This window comes from Lissotriton vulgaris, unplaced genomic scaffold (genome assembly GCF_964263255.1).
Source record: "Lissotriton vulgaris unplaced genomic scaffold, aLisVul1.2 SCAFFOLD_1525, whole genome shotgun sequence".
NCBI classification, from domain to species: Eukaryota; Metazoa; Chordata; class Amphibia; order Caudata; family Salamandridae; genus Lissotriton; species Lissotriton vulgaris.
In genome coordinates, this window is record NW_028255009.1 from 343,210 (window position 1) to 366,200 (window position 22,991).

The following is a 22,991-nucleotide window of genomic DNA, read 5'->3' on the forward strand; positions in this document are numbered from 1 at the left end:
CGTTTGATCGGGTTCGACAAGACTATGATCTTCCCCACACTGATGAGTTCTATTATTTGCAGCTCCACCACTGGGCTACCACTAAGGCCTATCTGCCACACGTCTCTCGTAAGCTTACCCCTTTCGAGAAATGGATAGCGAACAAGATCGATGATAAGCACCTCATAGCAGAACTTTATGTTCTCCTCACTCAGCGCACACACAGGTAGTCGTCTTGCGGCCAACTCCGGTGGGAAGAAGAACTGGGTCGGGCTCTCAAATTCAAAGAGTGGGACAATATTAATTATAGGGCTCGCCACACGGCATACAACACTGCAGGGACTGAATTTACATTTAAAGTAGCATCTTATTGGTATCTCACATCAGCACGGATCCACCAATGGGACAAAAACCACACTGAAAAATGCTGGCGGGGCTGTGGCTTGACAGGCTCTCACGCACATCTTCTTTGGCACTGCCTGAGGCTAGAGCGTTTTTGGGAACAGGTACTTAATGATATTGACACGGCAATTGAAACTGAGATTCCCTCGTTTCCCAGCTTACACTTTGCTAGGGCTATCGAATCCACTCACCTTCCCATTACGGTCATTTCGAGGCAGGCAGATGGCATTGGCACTAATCGCAGCTCGCCAGGCGATCTTAGTCCACTGGGGTACTCCCACGGTCCCGGATCATATGGCCTGGCTCCACAGGCTCTGGATGACCCTTGCCATGGAGCGACTCTCGCTGGTCCAAAATCAGAAGAGTGAGAAATACACAGAGCTTTGGGCTCCTTTCATAACGTTGCTGTCGAAGGACCTCCGTGAGGTCACTTGCCCCAAATTCCTGCAAGTGTTACGTCTAATACCATCAACTGCGGAGTAGGTGACGCCCTGTGTACGTGAGAGGGAGGACTGGAGGGTGGGCATGGTGGGGGGCATGGGTCGCCCTGCGACCCCTAATATCTTGGTACGGGTTCCCCTTTGTTTTCCTTCTTCATGGGAGGCGATTGGGTGGGTGGTTTTCTTTATTTATTTGTTGTTCTCTTTCTAGGTGGGTGCTCGTTTCTGGACTTATGAGGTCCTTGACAGAGTAGGCTTTATCTAATTGCTGGACTTAACTCTGAGCGCTACCAGCCTCTGGGATGTCGGCATTAATGCAATAGTGTTCTATTCTCACTTAATGCCTCATTTGTTAGCCGCCGGCCCCTGTGGCTGTAGGCAAATGGCTGTGTACAAATGTCGAGACACCTACCAATTAACTCAATAAAAAAAATGTGTTCCATAAAATGTAAATGTGGGAGATATTGCTGTAAGTGTGTGCAACAAAAAGATTTAAGCTACCACTTGATGAATACAGTCTAGCATAATTTTCCATCACTTCCCATAATGTGCAACGTTCTGTTGCTCTTGGGCTAGGTTCATGCTATAGAAATACCAACACATGCATGCTTATACTATGTGAAGAGATAATTCGCTTATTATTCTCTGTGTATACTCCTTCCTGTTGAGCTGTTTGTGGGCCCCTCTCATGTTGTGACAGCCAGATGGAAGCTCCCTACAATTTTCTTTATTCCAGTTTATTCTTCACACCTCAAGTCTGCTTTTCAGTGAATGTGGGAGCACATTTGAGGGCACATTGGGAGATTCCTCCCACACTCATCTTCTTGTTCCTTAGAAGCATTTTATCATTATGCAATTCATGCTTCTTTTAATCAGATAAGACACTTTTCTTTTCTGTGCATCGGACAGGGGGCGTTGCTATCATTGGTGCAGCAGGTGCAGTGGCACCGGAGCTCAGAGCCCGGCGGGCCCGTTGAACCCTGACAATTGCTGTATTTACTACCACAGCAGCATTAAAAGTGGCCATTTCTTCTGCTTGCACCAGGCCTATGGCATTCTTGCTAAGCTGCTTCCTCAGACATGCATAGGACCTGATTGCTAGCAACCATCTTGCAGAAATCTGATGCTTGCAGGTCTGGTGTTCACACTCTGCGCTCCAACAGTGGTCGGTGTGTCAGGGGAATGCATTGAAGATAAACGATCTGGCTTTAATGTGCTTACAGCATGATAGAACAGGCATGCACACATGCCTTTTCCATGCATTGCCACATTAAACCCTGAACTATTGGCCTTCCAAACCTGAATGGTTCCCAGTGTGACAAATGGCTCCACCATCATTTTTAGTACTAGTAGCCCCCCCCCCTCCACCCACCCCCAAGTTCAGGTCTAGTTGTGCCCCTGATTCACATCATGGCTAGCTGCATCACTGTGGGTTCTAGTGTATTCATTAGCATATATTGTAGGACCACCTGCGTTTCTGCTTAGCAATTTGTTGTCCGCTAAAATACTTGAAAGAAGGACAGACACTTAGAACCCAAGATGGCGGCTCTGAAGAATGCTAAATTAGGAATTCTGCTCCATAAGCCACACAACTTGGAATGTTACTCTTTTGCAAAAATCTTCCACCCCAAATCTAAACGCCAACAGAAAGCATAAGAGAAACTGCAAACTAGTGCCACACTACCAACAAACAGTCCATGTAAGAGATCTTGGCACCTTCTCTGGACATATTCTCCCCACCGGCTCACCCCAATCCACCAGTGATATATGTGCTGACTGGGACTATAAGAATAGTTTTCTTTTTTTTCATGTGAAATTCAAATATTTTCCACAAAAACTATGAAAAATGTGCAGTGGTTGTGAACTTCTAAGCAAATTATGCACTTGTGCACAAAATCCATGCAAGTTACTGGTGCGAATATGTTGAAGGGGGCTCATGAGAAAGGGCCAAGCAGCATGTGCCTTTCCATAACATAGCCACTAGGTCTCGCCTTTGGGACCTTATACGTGTTTAGCCATGCAACAGTTAATGTTGTTGCACCAAGGATATTGTGCTGCATTACTAAATACTTATAAGGTCCCAAATGCGAGACCTATTGGCTATGCCAATGCTTGTTTATGTTACCATTGGTTTGCTGTTTTTCATAACTTAATTTTCTCTTTGAAAGCATTGTGGTGGAAGTTAGGTCCCTGAGAGCAGCCCTTCGGTGTGTCTTCAGTTCTCTTTGTTTGGCCACCTCCCCGGATAATGTATATTTTAAGGAACTCCAATATTATAATGTTGCTTGGAAGGCAAAATAAAAGACGACAATAAAGTTGTACCCGATTGTCGTTTCGGAGGCTCCATTTTGTTTTGACTTTTAATTGTTTATAGAGGGAATAGGCAAATATTGAACAACTGTAAATGATTGAAATGCAGTGATACAGAATCAATTTTTGGAAGGTAGTTGAGGTGGTATTGATACTTATGTTGTAACCTGATGATCTATTAATGGCTGTGGAATGTAATACTGATCCTAGCATTTTGTGTACGTAGAAGTACCTAAAAGTGTAAAGGTTTTGCTCAAATTGAATGGAGAAAATTCCAGCCCAGTTACTCAATTAAAAAGTATTCTACTTCATCTGGAGAAAGAGGACTCCCTAACGCTTCTCTCAGATGGGGCATCTGAGCTGAAGTGTCCTAGTGGCTTGAAGGCATCAGTTGGTGCCATGCAGTCTTTATACATCATCACAAAACTAAATAAAAGGAACTACAATTCTTCATTCTAAGTTTCTTCATTGAAAATCCTCATTATGTCAACGATTTCATCGTGTTTCGTTCCACTAGACATATTTGTTGAACAAAAAAGAATAAGAATGCTTATATAATGCAGAGTGTCCTTTTGTATTCTCCGTCCTGCAGATACCATTCGGTTTTTTGGGGGAAATTTTTGGTTAGCTGCTATTCTTTAGAAAGCATGCCCTAAAAGAGAGAATGATTGAGCTTGGGCTCGGAATGAGAAATAAACGAATGAAGCAGCAGTGCCCCAAAACCAAGGAGCGATACATAATTACACAGACCTCACCACAAAATTCCGTTTACCATTATATTTCCCTGTAATTATATTCATTTTTTACCGTAGGTTCGACTGTATGGAAATACAGCATACTACAGGTGTAGAAAGAGGTGAGCGCCAAGCCCTTTCTTCTTAAATATGCAGTCATACAATTGCCCGCGCGCTTTGGGAGTTGCATAAATGACTGGCAGTGTGTTCCATTCGAGGCCTATGTAGGGTCGGTTGACAGCTGTGCGCATTGGCATGCTGGGAGCAATGGTAGCTGCAGACAGGAAAAAGCTGAAATCCTATGTCTACCCTGATAGAGTTCCTCTGTCGGAAAAATGAAGGTGAGAACATTTGTCCAGCTTTGCGTGGGGGGCGGCTAGGTGGGACAGTGCTGATGGCAGTATATATTTCACAGTGAATTGCTGTCCTTGTGGGAATAAATGCCTTGAACCGGTCGGCGCGAGCCAGCCTTTCCTGCTCAATCAGCAGCCATGGGGCTCGGCTTTGTCCTCGGGTTTGCTCTCGGCCAGAGAATTTAGAAAACAAGCCTAAGTCCGCGAGTGGTGGAGCAACTAAAGGAAATTTAAAAAACAAGCAAAAGTGATGCGGCCACCCCTGAAAGTGAAAAGGAAAATGAAACTGACGAGGAGGGAGTGGAAGAAGGGAGGGGGTAGGGGAGGGGATTCACGTGCTGGAAGTCTGGAAGGCTTAATGAGGCTTGACAGAAACCCACATGGCTGCTGCATGTGTGCACACACATGTGCACACAAGATTTAGGCCAGGAAAAGCCTATGGTAGCACTTTTAAAAGCCTGTTTACTAAATTTCTCGCAGAGCAGTGCATGTGCTGGCTCAGCGAGACCTAAAAATGACTGCAAGTTACTCATGTGACAATGTTTCAGAGTACTCGAGGAATAAGCTGAGCAAGTTATGCACTAGCAAACAAGATGCCTACGAGTTCTTGGTACCAGCTGATGTTATGTTCAAGGCAGAAGAAAGGCAATCAGGAAAATCTGCAAACACCTTGCAAACCAGTAATTGCAAACTATGCAAAACTATATTTATGCAATGAAAACTGCACATCCTGGTGTGGTGTATTCTGGCGGTGTATAGATTAACATATGTAGTAGACTTTAACATAATGTTTATTTACCATGAGTTTTGCTTGTTCAGACTCTGCAGAATAATTTCTTTTTTATGTGCATATTGCCACATGCCTCCAGTTCTAAACTACCCTTCTTAAAGAGAACGTTATACGTCTGCACAGATTAATATTAAAGCATCTAAGAAGTAAAACTTTACTTGCAGAACAATCTTATGAGCTCGCCAGTTTGGGGAATAATTGGGCTCCAAATGCAACTTACAAGAGCACTTATGATGCTTAGAATAATAGTTTTGTGTCCATCAAAGTGTGTCTATTGCCAACATAGGGTTCTCAGTTTGAGAGGGGCCCTCACCAGCCCCACAGAGCCGCTGTAGAATGAAGTCTAGATAAGACCCCCTCTGTTAGAGACGAGGGAGAGGGATTGTTGCAGGAGTCAGCAGTTATTCTAAATGTTGTGTGTGTGGGGGTGGAATCTGGGTTATGGTTCCTCATCCATAACCTGCAATGCACTTTCTTGGAAGCCTGTCTTACTTCTAACTTCCTTGGCATTCCTATGAGCAGAGCCCAAAGGATGGGGTAGGAAGTGCCCATCTGTCTCCGTGGGGTTTGATATCTAATTTGGGGTGACCCCTAAACGGAGCGGTACATGTCACCTGGTGGTGATCTGGAGTGTCACCTGTTGTTGGTCGCTCCAGGTCTGCTCTCATTTCTCACTGCCCTCCAGATATTGAGATAAAACGTTTATCAAAGGTGCACAGAGCAAAGGGGTTACTACCTCCCTTCAGCCTTGCTGTAAAAATCCACCTGTAAATGACTTCGCTTGAACCCCCCCTGTGCTGCTGCCTGTCCCTGGGCTGTCCATGCTGTGGATCCAGCTCTTGCTTGTTTCGAGTCAGTGCAACCGGTTATCACCGCTAATCCCCTCCAAAACAAGGGACCATAAGCCTTAACGTTACCCCGGGCAGTAATTGCAGCCACTGTTTTGTCCCTCGTTGCCTCTTAACAATGACTTCAGAGCACTCAAGCTGATCCTTACCATCACAGATGACCATTTAACTCCCTGACTGACAATTATCTGGGTGTATCGCTCCTCCACAATGGTTCACTGTCACTTCCACTCTCTCACTTTCCACTTGCCCCCTCCATGGGTGAGCCTGTCACTATACCCTGCATTGAAGTGAACCCGATGCTAATAATGTCCCTCCTGCATCTCTGACCTCCCTTACTTCACTGAAACAAGGGCAACTGGTCACTAATCTGCAGTGTCAAACCTGCCTTGAGGCTGCTGGTATCCACCCATTCACCCCTCAATGAGGATTACACCTACTCTTTCTGCTGGCATCCACTTTCCAAATATGTACTCTGTGCTTTTGAAAATATCTCACAACCCAACACCCAAGCTGGATCTATTTCGTTTTAACTTGTCAACTACATTATCACCACTGCAAGAAATTGAATTATTAGTTGAGGGAGGTGAGTACCCATTTCAAGTAATAATGAGAATCCTTGTCAGGGTGAACCACTAAAGTCACTAATTAAACCCCAGCTCAATCGCCTGGTAACTATAGCACAAAGCAAACAGGCTTAACTAAGGGGCAATGTGTAAGTATTTATGCAATATTACACAGTATCAAAGTCAAAATGCAAAACAATACAAAATTCCAAAACAAATTAGAAAAACAGAGTACAATTTAATAAACAAAATGGCAAACATCCAATAAGGAAAACAGGAGATATCAATTTTCAAAGTTTTAAGTAAGAATTGAACCAAGAACTCCCAACAGGGGTGGCACTTCCATGTGGGCGGAGGAGCGTCATCCCACTGCTTTCTCACAGTGCGAGAAGTTCAAGTTCAAGTTCAAGTTCAGGAATTTGTATAGCGCACTACTCACCCAGAGGGTCTCAAGGCGCTTGGGGGAGGGGGTGCATTATTTATCGAATAGCCAGGTTTTAAGTTCCTTTCTGAAGGAAATGTGGTTCTGTGTAAGGCGGAGGTGAGTGGGGAGAGAATTCCAGGTCTTGGCCGCCAAGTAGGAGAAGGATCTTCCTCCCATGGTGGATCTGTGGATGCGTGGAACTTCGGCGAGGGCTAGATTGGAGGATCTTAGTTGGGATTTTAGGTTTCTGCTTCTCACTCTGCGAGAAAGCAGAGTGTTTGGTTGGGGGCTGGCGGGTGGGCGGGCCTGCTTTAGGGGAGGGGAGGAGTGGCTTACCCACTATTGTGGCGCTGACTGTTTGGTCAGCCCTTTGGGCCGACCAAACCAGCCATGTGCACTCCATTTTCTCCATGTAGGCTGCCGGTGAAGGTAAGTTTTCAATTTTAAATTAACCCCCCCATGCACGCAACCCTCCTGCCCCACCACTCCCGAGTCTTGCCTGCCGCGACTGAGCCCAAAGTGACAATAATAGTTAATGGTCACCGTAGAACGGGTCCTAGGTGCAATTTGACACTGACCACGATTGAGTGCGGGTCAGACACACTAACAAAGTTTGTCCTGGTCAAACATTTTATCTTCTGACTTTAGTCCCAATCCACCACAGGAGAACACTTCTAAAGCCCACCAGGACCCCAAGGGAGACACTTAGAGCACCATTTCCCAAACTGTGGCTCGGGACCTACCGATTTTTGGTGGGTTGGGAAAGTCCATGCAATAAATAAAGATGCCTTTAAATGCTGTGTTTATCATGTCGCATTTGCTGTGCTTCAAACACAAAGATCAAATCTCAGGCTATGTATTCCGACAAATTGCTGCTGATTCTTTTAACATGGAATTCGTGTGTATTTTTCTTTCTCTGACTGAAAAGTCGGAGGAGTTTTTAAAGAGAATTATGTGTCAATCTTGCTGGAGCACAGCAAAGTGTGATATTGGTTTTTTTTTTTGCACCACACACCAAAACATAAATACCTGTAAATGGACTGTATACATTCAGCTGTTAGGAAAAGCCATAATTAAGCACATTACTTTGTAATTCTGCAGTGTGCTGGAAACTACGATTTTAATAGGATCAAAACAAATCAAGACATTGCGATGCACAAATGATAAATAATACCAGAAACCAGATTTCCACACACATTATCATCATAGAACTTTGTTTTGATTGCTGTGGATCATAAAAGTATAGACAAACAAGACAATCACAGTACACATTCCACACATTATCACTTGTGCGCTATAAAGTTTTATCACTAAACAGTATGTCTGTGCAAAGTTAGAGGCCATTTCAATGGGAAAATGTGCCATCTGTAAATGATAATGTGGTACTAAACAATGCTTTAGGCACATTAAAAAAAATCAGTCTGTCTGAAGTCCACTAAAGGTAGGTGAGTCACGAAAGTTTGTTGTTCAAAAAAGTGTGTTGTGGTTCTAAAAAGTTTGGGAACCACTGACTTAGAGACTCATAGGGTGGCAGGTGGAGTCAAGCCCAGGTCTAGTTGCTACTGATCAGCTGGTCAGTTGAAGATAAGCCACTTGGAGCTTGTTGTGTCCCTGTAGATTGAACAAGAGGTCAGCATTTTGACTCTTCGTGTCCACTTCGCTAATGAGGGTACTAGAGGAAGGGAAGGTTCCAGTCTTCTACGCTCTTCTCAGACAGCAGATTTAGTTCTCTTTTGATCTTCCCCTCGTCCGGGACTGTCCTGAAGTGTGTGCCAATCGATGCCACATGTATTACTGGCATGACCTAGAGGGCGGGAATGACCCCTGAGGGTGCCCTAAACAATAGGAGACAGGTTCCCAGAGCTAACCCTACAAATGTGAACATTTTCAAAATGGGTAAAGTCTTCAGCCACACTAAACCTGGATTCTGTGGGCTGGGGTTAAGTGTGGAGTATACTAGGGTAATCCTTGTGCCCTCACACATCTATCATTACAATCCAGTTCTGAACAGCCCCTGCACCCCCAACAAACGCAGAGACAAAATTCTGATAAAATCAAAGCTGAGCTTTTGGCATCCAGACAGTGGGTACACATAAAGTGTTTTATCATTCTCTTGTCCTCCTTTGAAGTGCACCCCAAATGTTATATGTAAAACTCCAGCAGACCTGTCAAGCAGGATGTGACATTCAAGCAGAATTTCACATTCTAATCTCAAAGGGGATGCTCACAGCCTCTAAACCAGGTCTGGGGGAGCGCCTCTTCCCTCTGGGGTTGGTGCCCCCTTGCAACTAGAAGGACAAGTGGAGTGGCAGGCCCAGGCGCGAGATACATCTCCTTGTGACAAGGGAGGCCCCTTTGAAGTGCATCACCGAGGCCTTAGGCAGGTAAACAGTAACTTTTCCAACGTGTCTTTCCGGTAACAGTTGGACAAAAATGTGACTTTACCATTAAATTGTAGTTTGTTTAACTATTAAAAAGAGTCCTTGAATTATTTTGCTAGTTGTTACAAACTTGAAATTAGCATTATAAGGTGTTTTAATGTAATCCAGCACTTCCCTATGGAAGCAGCCAGCCTCGCTACAGTGAAAATAGCTTTTATGTTTTTTCACTGGAAGAACATGCAGAATATTAAACTTCTACATATCCTGCTTTTAAACAGCTGGCATCCTGCCCAATGGACAAAAGGGCCTACATTAAGGGTGACGTATTCATATTTAAAAGGAAGGTTTGGGCCTGTCAAAGGGGTTTATTTTGAAAGGTTGAATTGTCAGGTTAAAACTGCACAGCCAGGCTACAGTGGTAGCTATGGAAACATGCTTTACTCCATCACTGCAGTGGTTGACACAATGAGTGCCGCAGCGCACTGGTGACATTCAACTTACAGGCCCTGGGTACACTTTGGGTACTATATGCTAGGGACTTATAGCTATGTTAAAAATGCCAATCAGGAGTATATGAATGTTGCCATGTTGAAAAGAGAAGCACAAGCATGTTACCACTGGTTAGCAGGGGTAAAGTGCGCAGAGTTGCATAGCCAGCAAGAATAGGGTTCAGTAATAAGGCCAATAAATCCGGGTGACGCTGAAGAGAGAGCAAATTTCCAACACCCACCCCAGACCTCGTTCCTGCACACTTACCTCATCCAGGTAACATGCAGCTCGGATGCTGTCTCATTGGTTTCATCAATGCTCAGCGCCAGTCGAGCCTGGCTAGAAGGCTATATAGGTAGGAGTGAGATGCCAATCTCCCACCTGCCGTACAACAATCCTGCTGATCATCTGGCGGTTCTAGGCTATATGCAAAGACTGAAGACACCCTTTAACCCATAGAGTATATTGCGAGGAACAGTTTGGCACTTGTTACCTGGTTTTTTGGAGGATTAAGATGCCAGGCCATTCCCGGCCTCTCTCACAAGGGCAGCCATGACAAATTAGAGCCAGAGCAAGCTGTGTGTCATTTCCGGCTGCCTTAATGGACACAGCAGAGCAGGGGCAGGAAGAATAAGTGTGACTCTATGTGACCAGAAATAACTTCTCCAGTCCTGGGCTTTTCTGGGATCTCTTGTTTTATTTCTGTGTGTTTGTCCAGTTCAATGGGAATATCTCCCAGAATGCACTGCTTTGTTAAATGACAGGGCATGATTTGAAACAGACTGTCACGGGGCATGGAATCATTTAACAAGTGCTGGCACGGCACTCCCACCAGAGCCCTGTAACCCATTTAAGGAATGACAGCTACCGGAGCCTTCCATTCCCCACCACATTATCGTCGTTGCACTCACTCCTTCATTTACCCGTTCACTCACTCGCCCCTCTACCATCCATCCATCCTTACACCTATCGGGCCCTCTATTAATGCACTGAGTCACTCAGTGCACGTGGTGCCCATTGATCCATCTATACCAGTGGTTCCCAAACTTTTTTGACCCGTGGCTCCCTTGACCTAATTGGCAGTTGGCCGTGGCTCCCCACCATTTTTTCACTGGTAGCCGGGTGGGGGAGATGTAAGCCCAACCTCGGGAGTACTTCCTGTTGTCTTCCTTAATTTAATTGGGATGCAATCAAGGTATTATAATCATATTTCTAACAAAATAAAAAGATAACATTTGTTTGATAAAAACTTGTTAAGTGAGAAACGATACAATGAGGAAGACGAAAGCAGACGTAGCAGACAATAGGAAAGAGTATATCATATCTCTTCATGTAAGTTTCTTTGCAGAGACGAAAGTTAGAAATATACTTACAGTCCACAATACATCAGTTCATACTTTAAACCTGCCACGTGCGAGCAAGAAGATCGTTTTGTGAAAGTGTTTAAATTTTAGCTTCTTCATCACAAAAATCAATTTTGTAAATGTTGAAAGGCACCTTTTTTCTAGTGAGGGTTAGGGAAGTTGCAAAATAGGTAAGAGATTAATTTGGCTTGGGGGACCAAAATTTGAGAAACATCTTTTTATTAGCATTGAAACAAAAGGTCTTAATTTTGACCTTGGAACCTGCAGTCCTGGGTCCTAGTCCCATTTCTGTGATGTCACCAAAATCAATTGATTGCAGGCAAGATATTTTATTTATTAGTAAATGGAACTGCTAAAATGTGCTTATGAAAAAATCATGTAAGCTAATTACTTGCAGCTGGTGTGCAGTCTAGTAAATAGTTGTTTAATAATGGCGATTTTATGTTCATGGTTCATCGTAAGACACTCCAACAGTGCTTCTTCTGGACAGGCACATGACATATATGCATCCTGTTGAACACTGATCAAACTGCACCTTTGCCCAAGAAGAAAAAACAGAGTAAACCACCTCCCCTATTTGTGGCACACAGGTTAATTCATGAACGTTGTGCTATAAGACATAAGTACATGCAAACATTTATTTCATACGATTGTAACTGATTACGTGTCATATCATAAACTCATGCCCATAGTACAAGTATCAACCATAGCAAGGCACAATACTAAATGGAGTGAGATTTGTCACGGCCCTTGGTCATAATTAGCTTTACACTACAAGCCCTTACTTACCGATTTCCCTGGGAAGAGGGTCCCACGAGGCGAGGCACTGGCACTGCACAACACTGCGGGCAGGAACAACGCGACTGAAACGCTCTGAGCTGCGTCGGCAGAGTAATGTGAAGACTACCAGGGCTTAATTTGTGCCGGTGCTTTCCGGTGCTCAGCACCGGTACTTTATTGTCAGGGCCGGGGCTATACATGTCTTTCAGGAGGCAGTGTTGGTGAAGATAATTTTTCAAAAATACAGACACAGAGTGAGACGGCTTAACTTTTCCCACGTCGTCTGTGCTGCTCAGCTTCTCACTGTCACCCATTCATCAAGGCATGCCCTGACTCCTGGCTGGCTGGCGGCTGTATTTCAACTTTCATGCTTTCACTAATAAAAACAAGCATTTACAATGCAATGGTTTCGCCTTTGGAAAAGTTAGAGTTATTGGCATTGCTCATGACATTTCTTTTTTTTTTTACTTATAAATAAATGGCATTGTTATTTGCATTGCCAACAGCTCTCTCAGCCCACACAGCCCTCACAGCCCACACAGCTCTCACAGCCCACACAGCCCACACAGCCCTCACAGCCCACACAACTCTCACAGCCCACACAACTCTCACAGCCCACACAACTCTCACAGCCCACACAACTCTCACAGCCCACACAACTCTCACAGCCCACACAACTCTCACAGCCCACACAACTCACGGCCCACACAACTCACGGCCCACACAACTCTCACAGCCCACACAACTCTCACAGCCCACACAACTCTCACAGCCCACACAACTCTCACAGCCCACACAACTCTCACAGCCCACACAGCTCTCACAGCCCACACAGCTCTCACAGCCCACACAGCTCTCACAGCCCACACAGCTCTCACATCCCTCACAGCTGTCACAGCCCTCACAGCTGTCACAGCCCTCACACTTAAGTTTTTAAGGCACTCCTGATGCAGCAATATTTTACCTGAAAATCCCGAAAGCATGGATTGTGATAATTTCCGGTTATGGTGTTACCCTTCCATTAGGAGACTGCCCTGAGGGTTTTAGAGTTATTGCTGAAATTGTTATTTTTACATTTCAGCATTTGCCTTCGACACTCAGGGCTATATTACATGGACACACTTTGCCAGGTCTTACCTAGTGTAAAGTCTCCTTGAATAAGAATCAAGATTCCGCCTTTTAATTGTAGCTCTATATGTACATATTGTATTTCAATTTATTGCTCTCAATATCTTCCTGTATCTTTTTACTCGGCTGAGAGGATGTCATTATCAAACCTATGTAGAGACACAATGACTACAGCATTAGGAGTAACCTAAAAATCAAAAGAAAAGTTTGATTCGCTTTCTAAAAGTCAGTGTGTGAAACACAACAGGCCTGAAAGCACTCGTCTGTGAGGTCACTACCTCTTCCAGGCTCATCACAGGTGAGTAATGTTAAACACTGCCAACACTGCGAATGGAAGAAAGTAGAAAACCCCTTCCACTCCTAAATCAAAGAACACATTCCTGAATTTCCGATTAAGGAAATTTCACCCGAAAATCAAGACAAGAGCTACACTGCTAAGGAGCACCCGCCTTTTAACTGCAGTAAAATGAGCCTGAAATGTTGAGCTCTCAGGGCCATTATATTAAATGTGGCCTTACCAGGCACCTGTCAAAGATGATGAATGGATCAGTGTATTTTTGGAACCCGTCAAAGTTAGATTAATAAGAGAAAGAGTGCAGAGTGTTTGATTACCCATGCTGGCTGAGACACCACTTACATGTAAAATACAGCAGCAGTGGTTCCACGCAGGCAGTGGTTCCAGGCAGCTTTGTGTCGATCAGAATCTAAGAACGAAGCAAGATCGTTCTTAGGAGAGTCCAAGTCCACAAGGGAGGTGGCCAAGCGCATAGAAGGGAGCAGGGATGGGGTATGTGCATCTTACCAGCCTAAAAAAAAAAACTTGCCATTTTGAATCGGAGAACAGGTGAATGAGACTGACAGGATACCAGTTCTCCGGATGGAGTTTTTTTTACTATTATTATTATTTGACATTTGCATGGTGCGTGGAGTGGCACGGTCTGATATCACAGCACTATGGGTTGTTCCGGGATAACTGGCACGTTTATGAGGTGGACCATTGCAAGCTGGTGGCTCACTAGGATTGTGGGCATGTGTGAACGTCCAGTAGTGTGAGTAGTGCCACTTTACAGAACTACTTGAAAGATGAATAGCATGTTTGCTCTTGTGAACATTATATGGTTTTGGCATTTTGCAAACACCTGAAGAGGTGGTGATACAATTCTATGACAGAGAAATGGTGCTCGCAATGGCAGTATTTGACAAGAGAAGGCCTTCACTGTGAAAAGGGAGAGGTGGCTGCTCTCCCTCTCTCTCGAGATACCAAGCAGCAAAAAGTCTCTGTGAACACGTTGCTGCTAGAAAAAGAAAAGGCAGGCACTTCTTGGCCGAGGACGTAAAAGCCAGCCACAAGCAAACAAGGAGCGGATGAGGCTCCACAGATCTTTGAAAAAAAGCAAAAGTATTTTAAAGCGCCACAGTACCTACTAGTACAGTTTCAGGGGTATGAACGCAGAAGTGATTGATTTAAACTCTGCAACTTTATGAAACAATCTCTCATATTCCTAGCAGTTGACAGACCACCAGGCTAAAAACACTGAAGATATGTGAACCTTGCTGTTGAACTGCCAGGTGTAATAGACAAGGATTCTTCCAGTTATTAACAGGGTGCCTCTGTCCTAAGGAACAGGATGAATGGTTTAAACTGAGACAAAGTTCACCCAGACTGAATGAAGTCTGTTCTACGATGGGCAGACTCTTGCACTGCTTAAACACCCCAGAGCTGAGAAAGGCACCAGCTCAGAAATACCAGAAGCCGGGTTCACTCTTTGTTGCGAGTGACGAGCGGCTGGAGGTGGTCTCTTCAGAAGACCCTGTACTTATCCCCCGTCGTAGATGTACACTTGGACAATCACCATTCTTCCATAAGGCCAGAGCTGGGATCTGCCACTCTACTGTAATGGAGAACACAAGTCATGATTTTATAAGGAGTTCCTAGTCCAGAGCAATATACTGTTCTTTTAGTCTTCAACGGTTCATCTCACACAGTTCACTAGCATGTTACACTTTCCATGGGACAACTCATCTACAGGTCACCCAACACCTGAACATAATCACAATACCCTGAAACAAAAGACAATGCAGAACCTGTACCCAAACATCTATACACACCTCGCTGAAACCTTCTACTGATCTCCTCAAGAGACTATCTTTGCATTTCGATCTTCTGACAGAATGAGGCCGTTTCTGCACTCCCAGAGCTGGCATATCAAAGTGCCTTCACCACGTAAGTAACCTGCCTTTAGAACGAATTACACTGTCAGACAGCTGCAACATCACTGAGCCCCCTGGCATGTCAGAAGTGGAAATCTCATTCAACCAGAGGCACCAAGCAAGAGAAGATTGCAGAGGAGCTCCACACCTCATTACTTTGACTGGTGTGGGAGGACCCCTGAGCAGCAGCAGCAATATGGACTCCCTTCAGTGAGAGTTTGTGAACCGACTTGTGAGTACATCTACCCGAGGCTCTAGTCGCTAGTCACTTCAGTGACTACTGGACCCCTATTCACATATAATGGTTAACACTTGACACATGTTTCCCCGACGAATCAACACTCATGTACCGCTTTTCCATATATCTACCGCCTGAGTTGTGTTGTTTTGCTGGTCTTTCTCTGCTCCCTGCCTTGCCAGCTGGCAACTTTCTCCTCAATCAAGCATGACTGATGCACTGGTAGGGCTGGCTACTTTTTGTTAATTTGATGTTAGCAGATGCTAATCTTGGGACAATTTCACAAGACTGCATCCGTCTGCCACTGTTTTTTTTATTTATTTACAGAGCTGCAGGAAAATTGCAGTGCCAGCACACACAGATCCAGCAGTGAGAATTGGTGGATTTTGCCTACTACTTTCTTTGCTTGAATGTTTCAACCGCCCTTATGTCCTCAAGCAGGACACTCACAACCAGGCAGTAACACCTTCAGCAAACAGCTGAACGAGCTACACTGCAAGGGGCGAACGGGTTGGGTGGTTAAAGGAGGGGAAAACATAATCAACACTTCACTTTTCTGAACAAACATGGATATCAGATACAGTAATTGTAAGTGGTAGAGTGACCATGAAATTTACACCGGGCAGACAGTTTGGCCACAATGAGGCAAAGTGCAAAGCACACTGGGATAGGAGGTAGACACACACAAACTTCATTGTTTCAACAGAAACAAATAGCTATATAAACAACGCCTTATTCACGTCAAAGAGTTGAAAAAGCTGCAATATTTCATAATAACTAGGATAGCCACAAACACCAATAATGGGACAGTAAAAAGAGCATTAGTGGAGCGAAATGTTGCTGGAGCAGGCAGGCATGATTTGGTTGAAGGAATACACTGAGAAAGACAAGCAATCAATAACACTCAAACAAATAATGCTTACAATAGGAAAGAGAACACAGTAAAGACACTGAGGCATTGTCTACAATGACAACAGAACAGGGATCATTCATGATGGGAAATTTACAACGAGGAAAACAAGTGAAATACAATTACACTAAAATATTCTGAATTAGGACAAGGAAACGCATACACCGGAGTAGGGAGACACAACACTGGACATAGACACACACAAGATTTGTCAATAAAGCATCACTGGGGCAATAATATACTAATAAAGTGACAAGAGACCTAACATTGGACACTGACACTGTTTAGAGTTGCCAGTACAGCAACAGAGGGGCAATGATATACTGATACCAGGATCAGGGGTACACTAACATGGAGACTAGGATAACAGGCATGCAGTTAACATTGGGACCGGACACAGGGATACACTTACACGTGATCAGGGAACAAATGGACAATGGCACATAGAAGAGGGGATATGCCTACACTGGGAGAAGAAGCACATGGATTTCTGTACAGGCAATACACAGACACACAGAAAGCAAAAGGTCCCGGGGTACACCCATCATAGAACAGGAGGCACATACTTTGCGTCAGAGAATGAGCAAGGACCTGACAAATCAGTGAGAACACAACAGATAATACTGAATAGAAGCGGAGGATTTTGATTTGAGGCAAAAACACTAGAGCAACAAGACAATGGAGCAGAGAACACCAATACTTCAACTAGGGGACATGATATCCCTTTCCAAGCAAGACATGCATCAACTGTGGGCCAGGGAACACACCACAACAGAATGGAAAAGAACCAACTCTATAACACGCAATGCACTAATAATGAAATAGGGACGGGACAGAAGGAAGCAGACATCCAAACAGTGCTCAACACTCGAGTGGCTGTTGGTAGGAGGATGCAAGACCAGACTGGCCTCCCCTTCCCCCCCTCCCCTAACGGACCCTGCATAGTGTCACCAGGTCACTGGCAGGATAAGGAAAAGATTTAGACTATGACAGAGAACACACTGACAACAGGAACGTGGGTGTCCGTTTCGGGGACAGAGAGAGACAAAAAACGGAGGAAAAGGGCACACAACGAGACCCTGTTACAAGCTGGGTAGGTCAGGAAATACGTAAACACCAGCTCAAGGAATAAGCACACAGTCTTGGGCTCACAAAAAGCGCCAGTAATGAGTTGGGCCAGTGAATACACTGACACTGCCCCAGAGCAAGGAAACATGCTGGCACCAGGAAATAAAATACAGAGGCACCAGGCCACAGAATCCTACAGCGCCAAGAACGCCAAGAAATCATTAGTTGTGCAAATGCTGCACTACTCAAAAGTTGTATAATTACATAACAATGCACCATCTCCTATACTACCACAACCTTTCATAAGTGCAAATACATTCACTGAAGCACAGTCATCCCAGAATGAATACTAAAACACACAATGCACTCTGGTTGACTCATGCATGAACTCACCTTGTAGCGCAGCGCCTGGTGGATGTCCGCAGCCAGCTGCCCCTTCCACCATTGCCCCTCCAACTCCATGGCATGGGAGAGGCGCAGCTCCGGGACACCCGTGCACCGCTCCGACCTGTGTTTTCAAGAAAGACAACGGAGAGTGAAAGGGGAGGGGGGGCGGGAACGGGCACACGGGGAGGGGGGCGGGAATGGGCACACGGACAGGGGGGGGCGGGAACGGCGGACAAAATACGTAAACTTACAAAGTGACACCAAAATACGAGCGGCCTTACCCCAAAAATGTATATGGTCATAATAACACACCACAATGAAAAACATAAGGTAAAATATACCGACACAAACAACGCAGACACCAGTGCCCGGAACACGACAACACACCAACTAACGTTTTCAACGTGCTGGCTTTGGAACGCAGTTTAACTACCAGGAACTATTGCAGATTTGGAAACAGTGCTTTCAGTGTTTCTCCTCGTCGAAATCTCGCCTCATATATGAAAGCAAAGCATGTATGGGCCATGGAGGGTCGGAGCGGCCCAACCAGAATTCACACAAGAAAACACCAGGACCCGGTGAAAGTGTGGTGTGTGGCAGCGCAACGCCTTCACCATCTGCCACATTCACAGCAGATTTGGCGCTACCAAAAGAAACGTTCCCTCTCAGTTTGTACAGCCTCTGAACCCACAACTGCAGGACTGTGTGGTGCGCACCAGACATCGGAGCATATTTTTTTGTATCCATCCATCGACCTGGACGGATGGACAAAGATAGTGGGCACCCAGCAACCAAGGTGCGGTGCCCAGGAGCTGTGTTCGGCCTGACCGTTGCCTGCGACAGACACAGAAACTACACCGAGACGTGCCCAGCGGAACTCATGATGGGAGATCCCGCACTAGAGGGGTCTTGGGAGCAGAGCTCAATCCCAGTGAAATGATCTAGGGAGCGACCGACCCAGCCCGACGCCTCTTCCTGTGGCTGGACAGAGAGCTGATTGATCAGAGAGACAAGAGAGCGTGTGAGTGCGCCTTGCCTGGGCTGTTGACTGCTCACCGGTGGAAACCGCCCAGCTCGCCTCAGGCTCCCGTCCACAGTTGTTCCTCTGCCGGCTAGCCCCTGCAAAAGCATCACCAACCCTGAAAGTGGTGCAACAGTGGAAGCCGGGCAGCATCTCCTACGGAGCTTTGTATGCCAAACCCCTGACCGCGATTTTGGCCCGCCCACATCGGTGCAGCCTCGCTGCCCGTATCGGGCGCAGTGCTGGCTGGCGGGAAAGACACGGAAGGGGGGGGGGGAGGCGGGAAAGACACGGAAGCGGGGCGAGGGGGCGGGAAAGACACGGAAGCGGGAGGGGGGGCGGGAAAGACACGGAAGCGGGAGGGGGGAGGGGCGGGAACGGCGGACAAAATACGGAAACTTACAAAATGAAAACACATTTATAAACAAACTCCTTACCTGATTGCCTTGTGGAACTCGAATCTTGCAGCCAACTCCAACAACTGGGGCGGGGGGCGAACGGCATAGACGACATGAGACGCACGCAGCAAGCACTTACCAGAGGAAGACTTCTTCCGGCTGAGGTCGGCCTCGAAATGACAAAAGCAAACACGGACGACAAAAAAAAAACCGCCCACCGCCGCATGACTACACAGAGGGAACGCCCATGGAAAAAATCTCGGGAACGCCCCCGAATCTGGTCCGGCCTTGACGGACAGATCTCTGTTCCAATGGCTAGCCTCCATTTATGGAGCTAGCCAATGGAACAGAGGGAAGTATTCAAGTCCCCCTAACTGAAAACAAGAGATTTCTCTGGGGGTGGAGCTTACACTCCGTTCCCCAGGCGAAACCTAAAAACGGGCTCTCCATGAGCTGTCTTTATTTCCGCTGTTAATCTTCCCCCTCCCTTCGAGCAAGTTAGAGAGCCCCTTCCCCCCCTCCCTTCGAGCAAGTTAGAGAGCCCCTTCCCCCCTCCCTTCGAGCAAGATAGAGAGCCCCTTGAGGAGCGGAAGAAGGCTGGACTCTTCGTGCATGTTATTTGTCACGTAGGCCTTCAGCAGCTCCCTAATGGGTAATGAAGGTCCAGAGAGTTGCTCAACAGACACTGAAATTCCAGCCCGAGATCACTCCAGCCACGCACACATGACAATTTCTTCCAGGATGCAGAGGAGCTTGTTTATGATCATTGAACCCGCCCGGGCAGTCGAGTCAGACTCCAGCCAGGAGAAATGAGTTACGAATGGCTCTGCTCACCCCAGGTACCGATTGTTTTAAAAAGAGAGGCATGATGCAGGCAGTGATCCTTTACCGCTTGTATTACATTGGACGCTTAGCTTTATGGAGTTAATACTCCGAAAATCCCAGTGCCGAGTGTGTGCACATGGATTTTACGAACTCTAATTTGACCTCTTAAACACTGTGCATGCGGGCTAAACCTCCAAGTTATTTTTCACCCTTCTGATCCTCCTGCCCTTTCTTTTGCTCCACCCTTGGGCTTCTCGTGCTCAACCGAGGTCGCTCCGCTCCTCTCCCCTTCCTTCACATCCGAGGCTTGCAGTGAATGAAGCACCTTGATTCCTCTTGTCATGCAATTCTTAGGCCCTTCATTCTCAAGTTGCTTACCATCTGTTTCATCCGGTGCCTCTGCACCGCTATTCTCGGCCATTAATGATGTTTCATCCAGGTATACATTTAAGCACATTACGTTTTCTGTGGGACTCTCATGCAGCCTACAGGCCCAACCCCATCACTTTCCTTTTCATGAGCCCCTAATTCCTAAACCACTGCCTGCACTACGCACTTTTCTCCCCCTATCGCTTTGATTTATTCCTTCACCAGCACCTGGGAATCGGAGGCCAGAAAAAGAAAACAAAATGTGCAAAGGCAGAGTTTGCCTTCGCAGGCAGGTTTGCCGTGATACATTTACCATAAACTAAAATCCTAAGCCTTAGTGTCATTAATACAATGTCACCAAACCCTTGCACTTGAAACGATGAGGGTTTTATAAGCTGTTCTGTGCAGCACCAATTATGACTTTAAAGCAGCACTGGGGCGCTAGACTGAGGGTGATATCTTTAAGTCAGGACAAAGGCCATCCATTGACGTCTGCTACGTGATGCGACCTCAGGCTCTCACAGAGACTATTGCCAGGGCCACTGGAATTATGTGACTGAGCCACTACGGGGCGATTTTCACATGATTATAGATTTGCCTCACAGTGGAAACCTTTTTGTAAAACTGGACTAATCAACCCTCAGTTGCTTACTGCTGTGTTTGGATGCTAAACTAGTAGTGAGTTGCAAGTAATGCCCACAGAGTGTTAGCACGTTTAAAAATGATGAACCAATAAACTAATTCTATTAAAAAATGCGCTGCATTGTGTCACATAATTTGCCTTTTACTTGCCACGTAATTTACTCAACCCTGCCACATAATTTGGCTCTCTCCTGCCGCATAATCTCAGTGGCCCGAACTATAGCTCTGGTCTCACAACAGGCATGCCCACAGGTGTTCCAATATCCCACATTTAGCAACTTGAAGGTCAGAGGATAACTTCATATTAGTTTAGCATCATTTATTGTCTACTTGTCCTTTGGAAAAAACAGTCATTAAAACCTGCCCCTGCGAGAAATCTTGCTGTCTGGGCGTTGGAAGATTTGAATCACCCACCCCTGATTTACCTCGAGTCACCAACAACATTCCCCAAGGCAGCCCCCTAGAAACGCTACCCCTTCCACTTCACACAGCCCTGATTGCAATGCTCATTGTAACCTTGTGTGGTGAGATTAAACAGAATAGTGTTTTTAACTTAGTAGAAAATGTAACAGTTCAAATCCAGACAGACACTTTACCACCCTTTTTTCTTTTACTTTACACAAATCTTAATAGTTGGAATAGCCACGAATACAAAATGCTGTATTTTACTTTAGTAACAGCACTTAAGGTGCTGCAGCATCCCTCCCTCGCTCCCAAATACATGTAAGCTGAATTGGCCATAAATCATTTTTAAAACTCTGCTTTGACACTGCACTGTTTCATTCTATTTTGAAGAACAACACAGCCAGAATGCACTTTGGGCACATGTGCTGTGAGTTCATTAATTTTCTTAAGTGTAAGACACATTTGTGTGTTTTTTTAATTCAATTCGTTTTTTTTAAAGACAAATGCCAATATACGGGTTTAGTGAGATTTTTCTTTCATTTTTCATTTGAAAGGTTACAGGTTGATTGTTACAAAATGTATTGATTCATTAAACGTTTTAAGTGGTAAAATGACAGAATGAAAAACTAGTACTGAAATCTAGCAGAGTGTATTTGGCTGTTTCAAGAGTTTTGTGCATGTGTAATGTGTGTAGTGCATTTTGTACAGTTAAGTTTATTAACCTTCAAATGTCGCGTATACATGAAAACAAAACAGGATGGTATCAACATTCAAATGATTTTGGTCCATTGTCTCTTCATCTATGCACCCTGTCAAACATAGACCTCTTTATAGTCTGTTGTCAATTGTATTCTGTGCTGGTTGGGGTTTGACAGCTACATCATTGTGTATTACCTTCATGTTAGGGAGAAAAAGGCCCTGTTGTATGTTGGGAACATTATTTTAAGTGCTAAGGGGTGCCAATTGGGGTAAAATTTGTTCGGATTATTCCCATTTACAATGCACTTGTGAGGGTAAATCCCTTTCTAGAGACTTGTCCCTCCTCCATCTCTCCTTTTACTCCACCCAAGCCTCATCTTACTACTTTGATCTCCCTAATAACCCTTTCTAGATTCTTCCCTCCTCTATCCCTCCCTCCACCCATCCCAAACCTTGTTTTACTACTATGATCTCCTGAATAACACTTTCTAGGTGCTTCCCTTTTCTATTCCTCCATTATACCATTCAATGAAACTAACAGACTCATATGTCCATCGCTCAAATTAGCATACATTATTATAGGACTGAATGATGTGCCAACATCATTACAAGTTATGCATATACCAGGCAGGGGCATATTGTGCCTCTAGCAGAGTAAATATATTCTTTGTGATAGATGCCTTCATAGTGGGCTTGTACCTCTGAGCTCTGTAATGTCATGTATGCTTTGGCTAAAAAATGAACATATATCAGTGGCGAATTCCCCAAATTCTCAAAGCAAAAGAATTGAGAAGTGTCTAAGGAGTGGTACTGTCTTTTAGTAAAAGATT

The 22,991-nt window shown here is 45.2% G+C and overlaps 1 protein-coding gene across 1 annotated transcript in view; it reads right to left on the minus strand.

Annotated features, from left to right (window-relative positions):
* Positions 1 to 639: 639 nt before the first annotated feature.
* The window catches only part of LOC147659350 (serine/threonine-protein kinase Nek5-like), a 94,729-nt gene continuing 72,377 nt past the window's right edge, over positions 640 to 22,991 (minus strand). The window contains exon 6 of the mRNA XM_086951822.1: positions 640 to 825. Within this exon, the coding sequence (XP_086807948.1) occupies positions 640 to 825 (186 nt within the window). The remainder of the gene's footprint in view (positions 826 to 22,991) is intronic.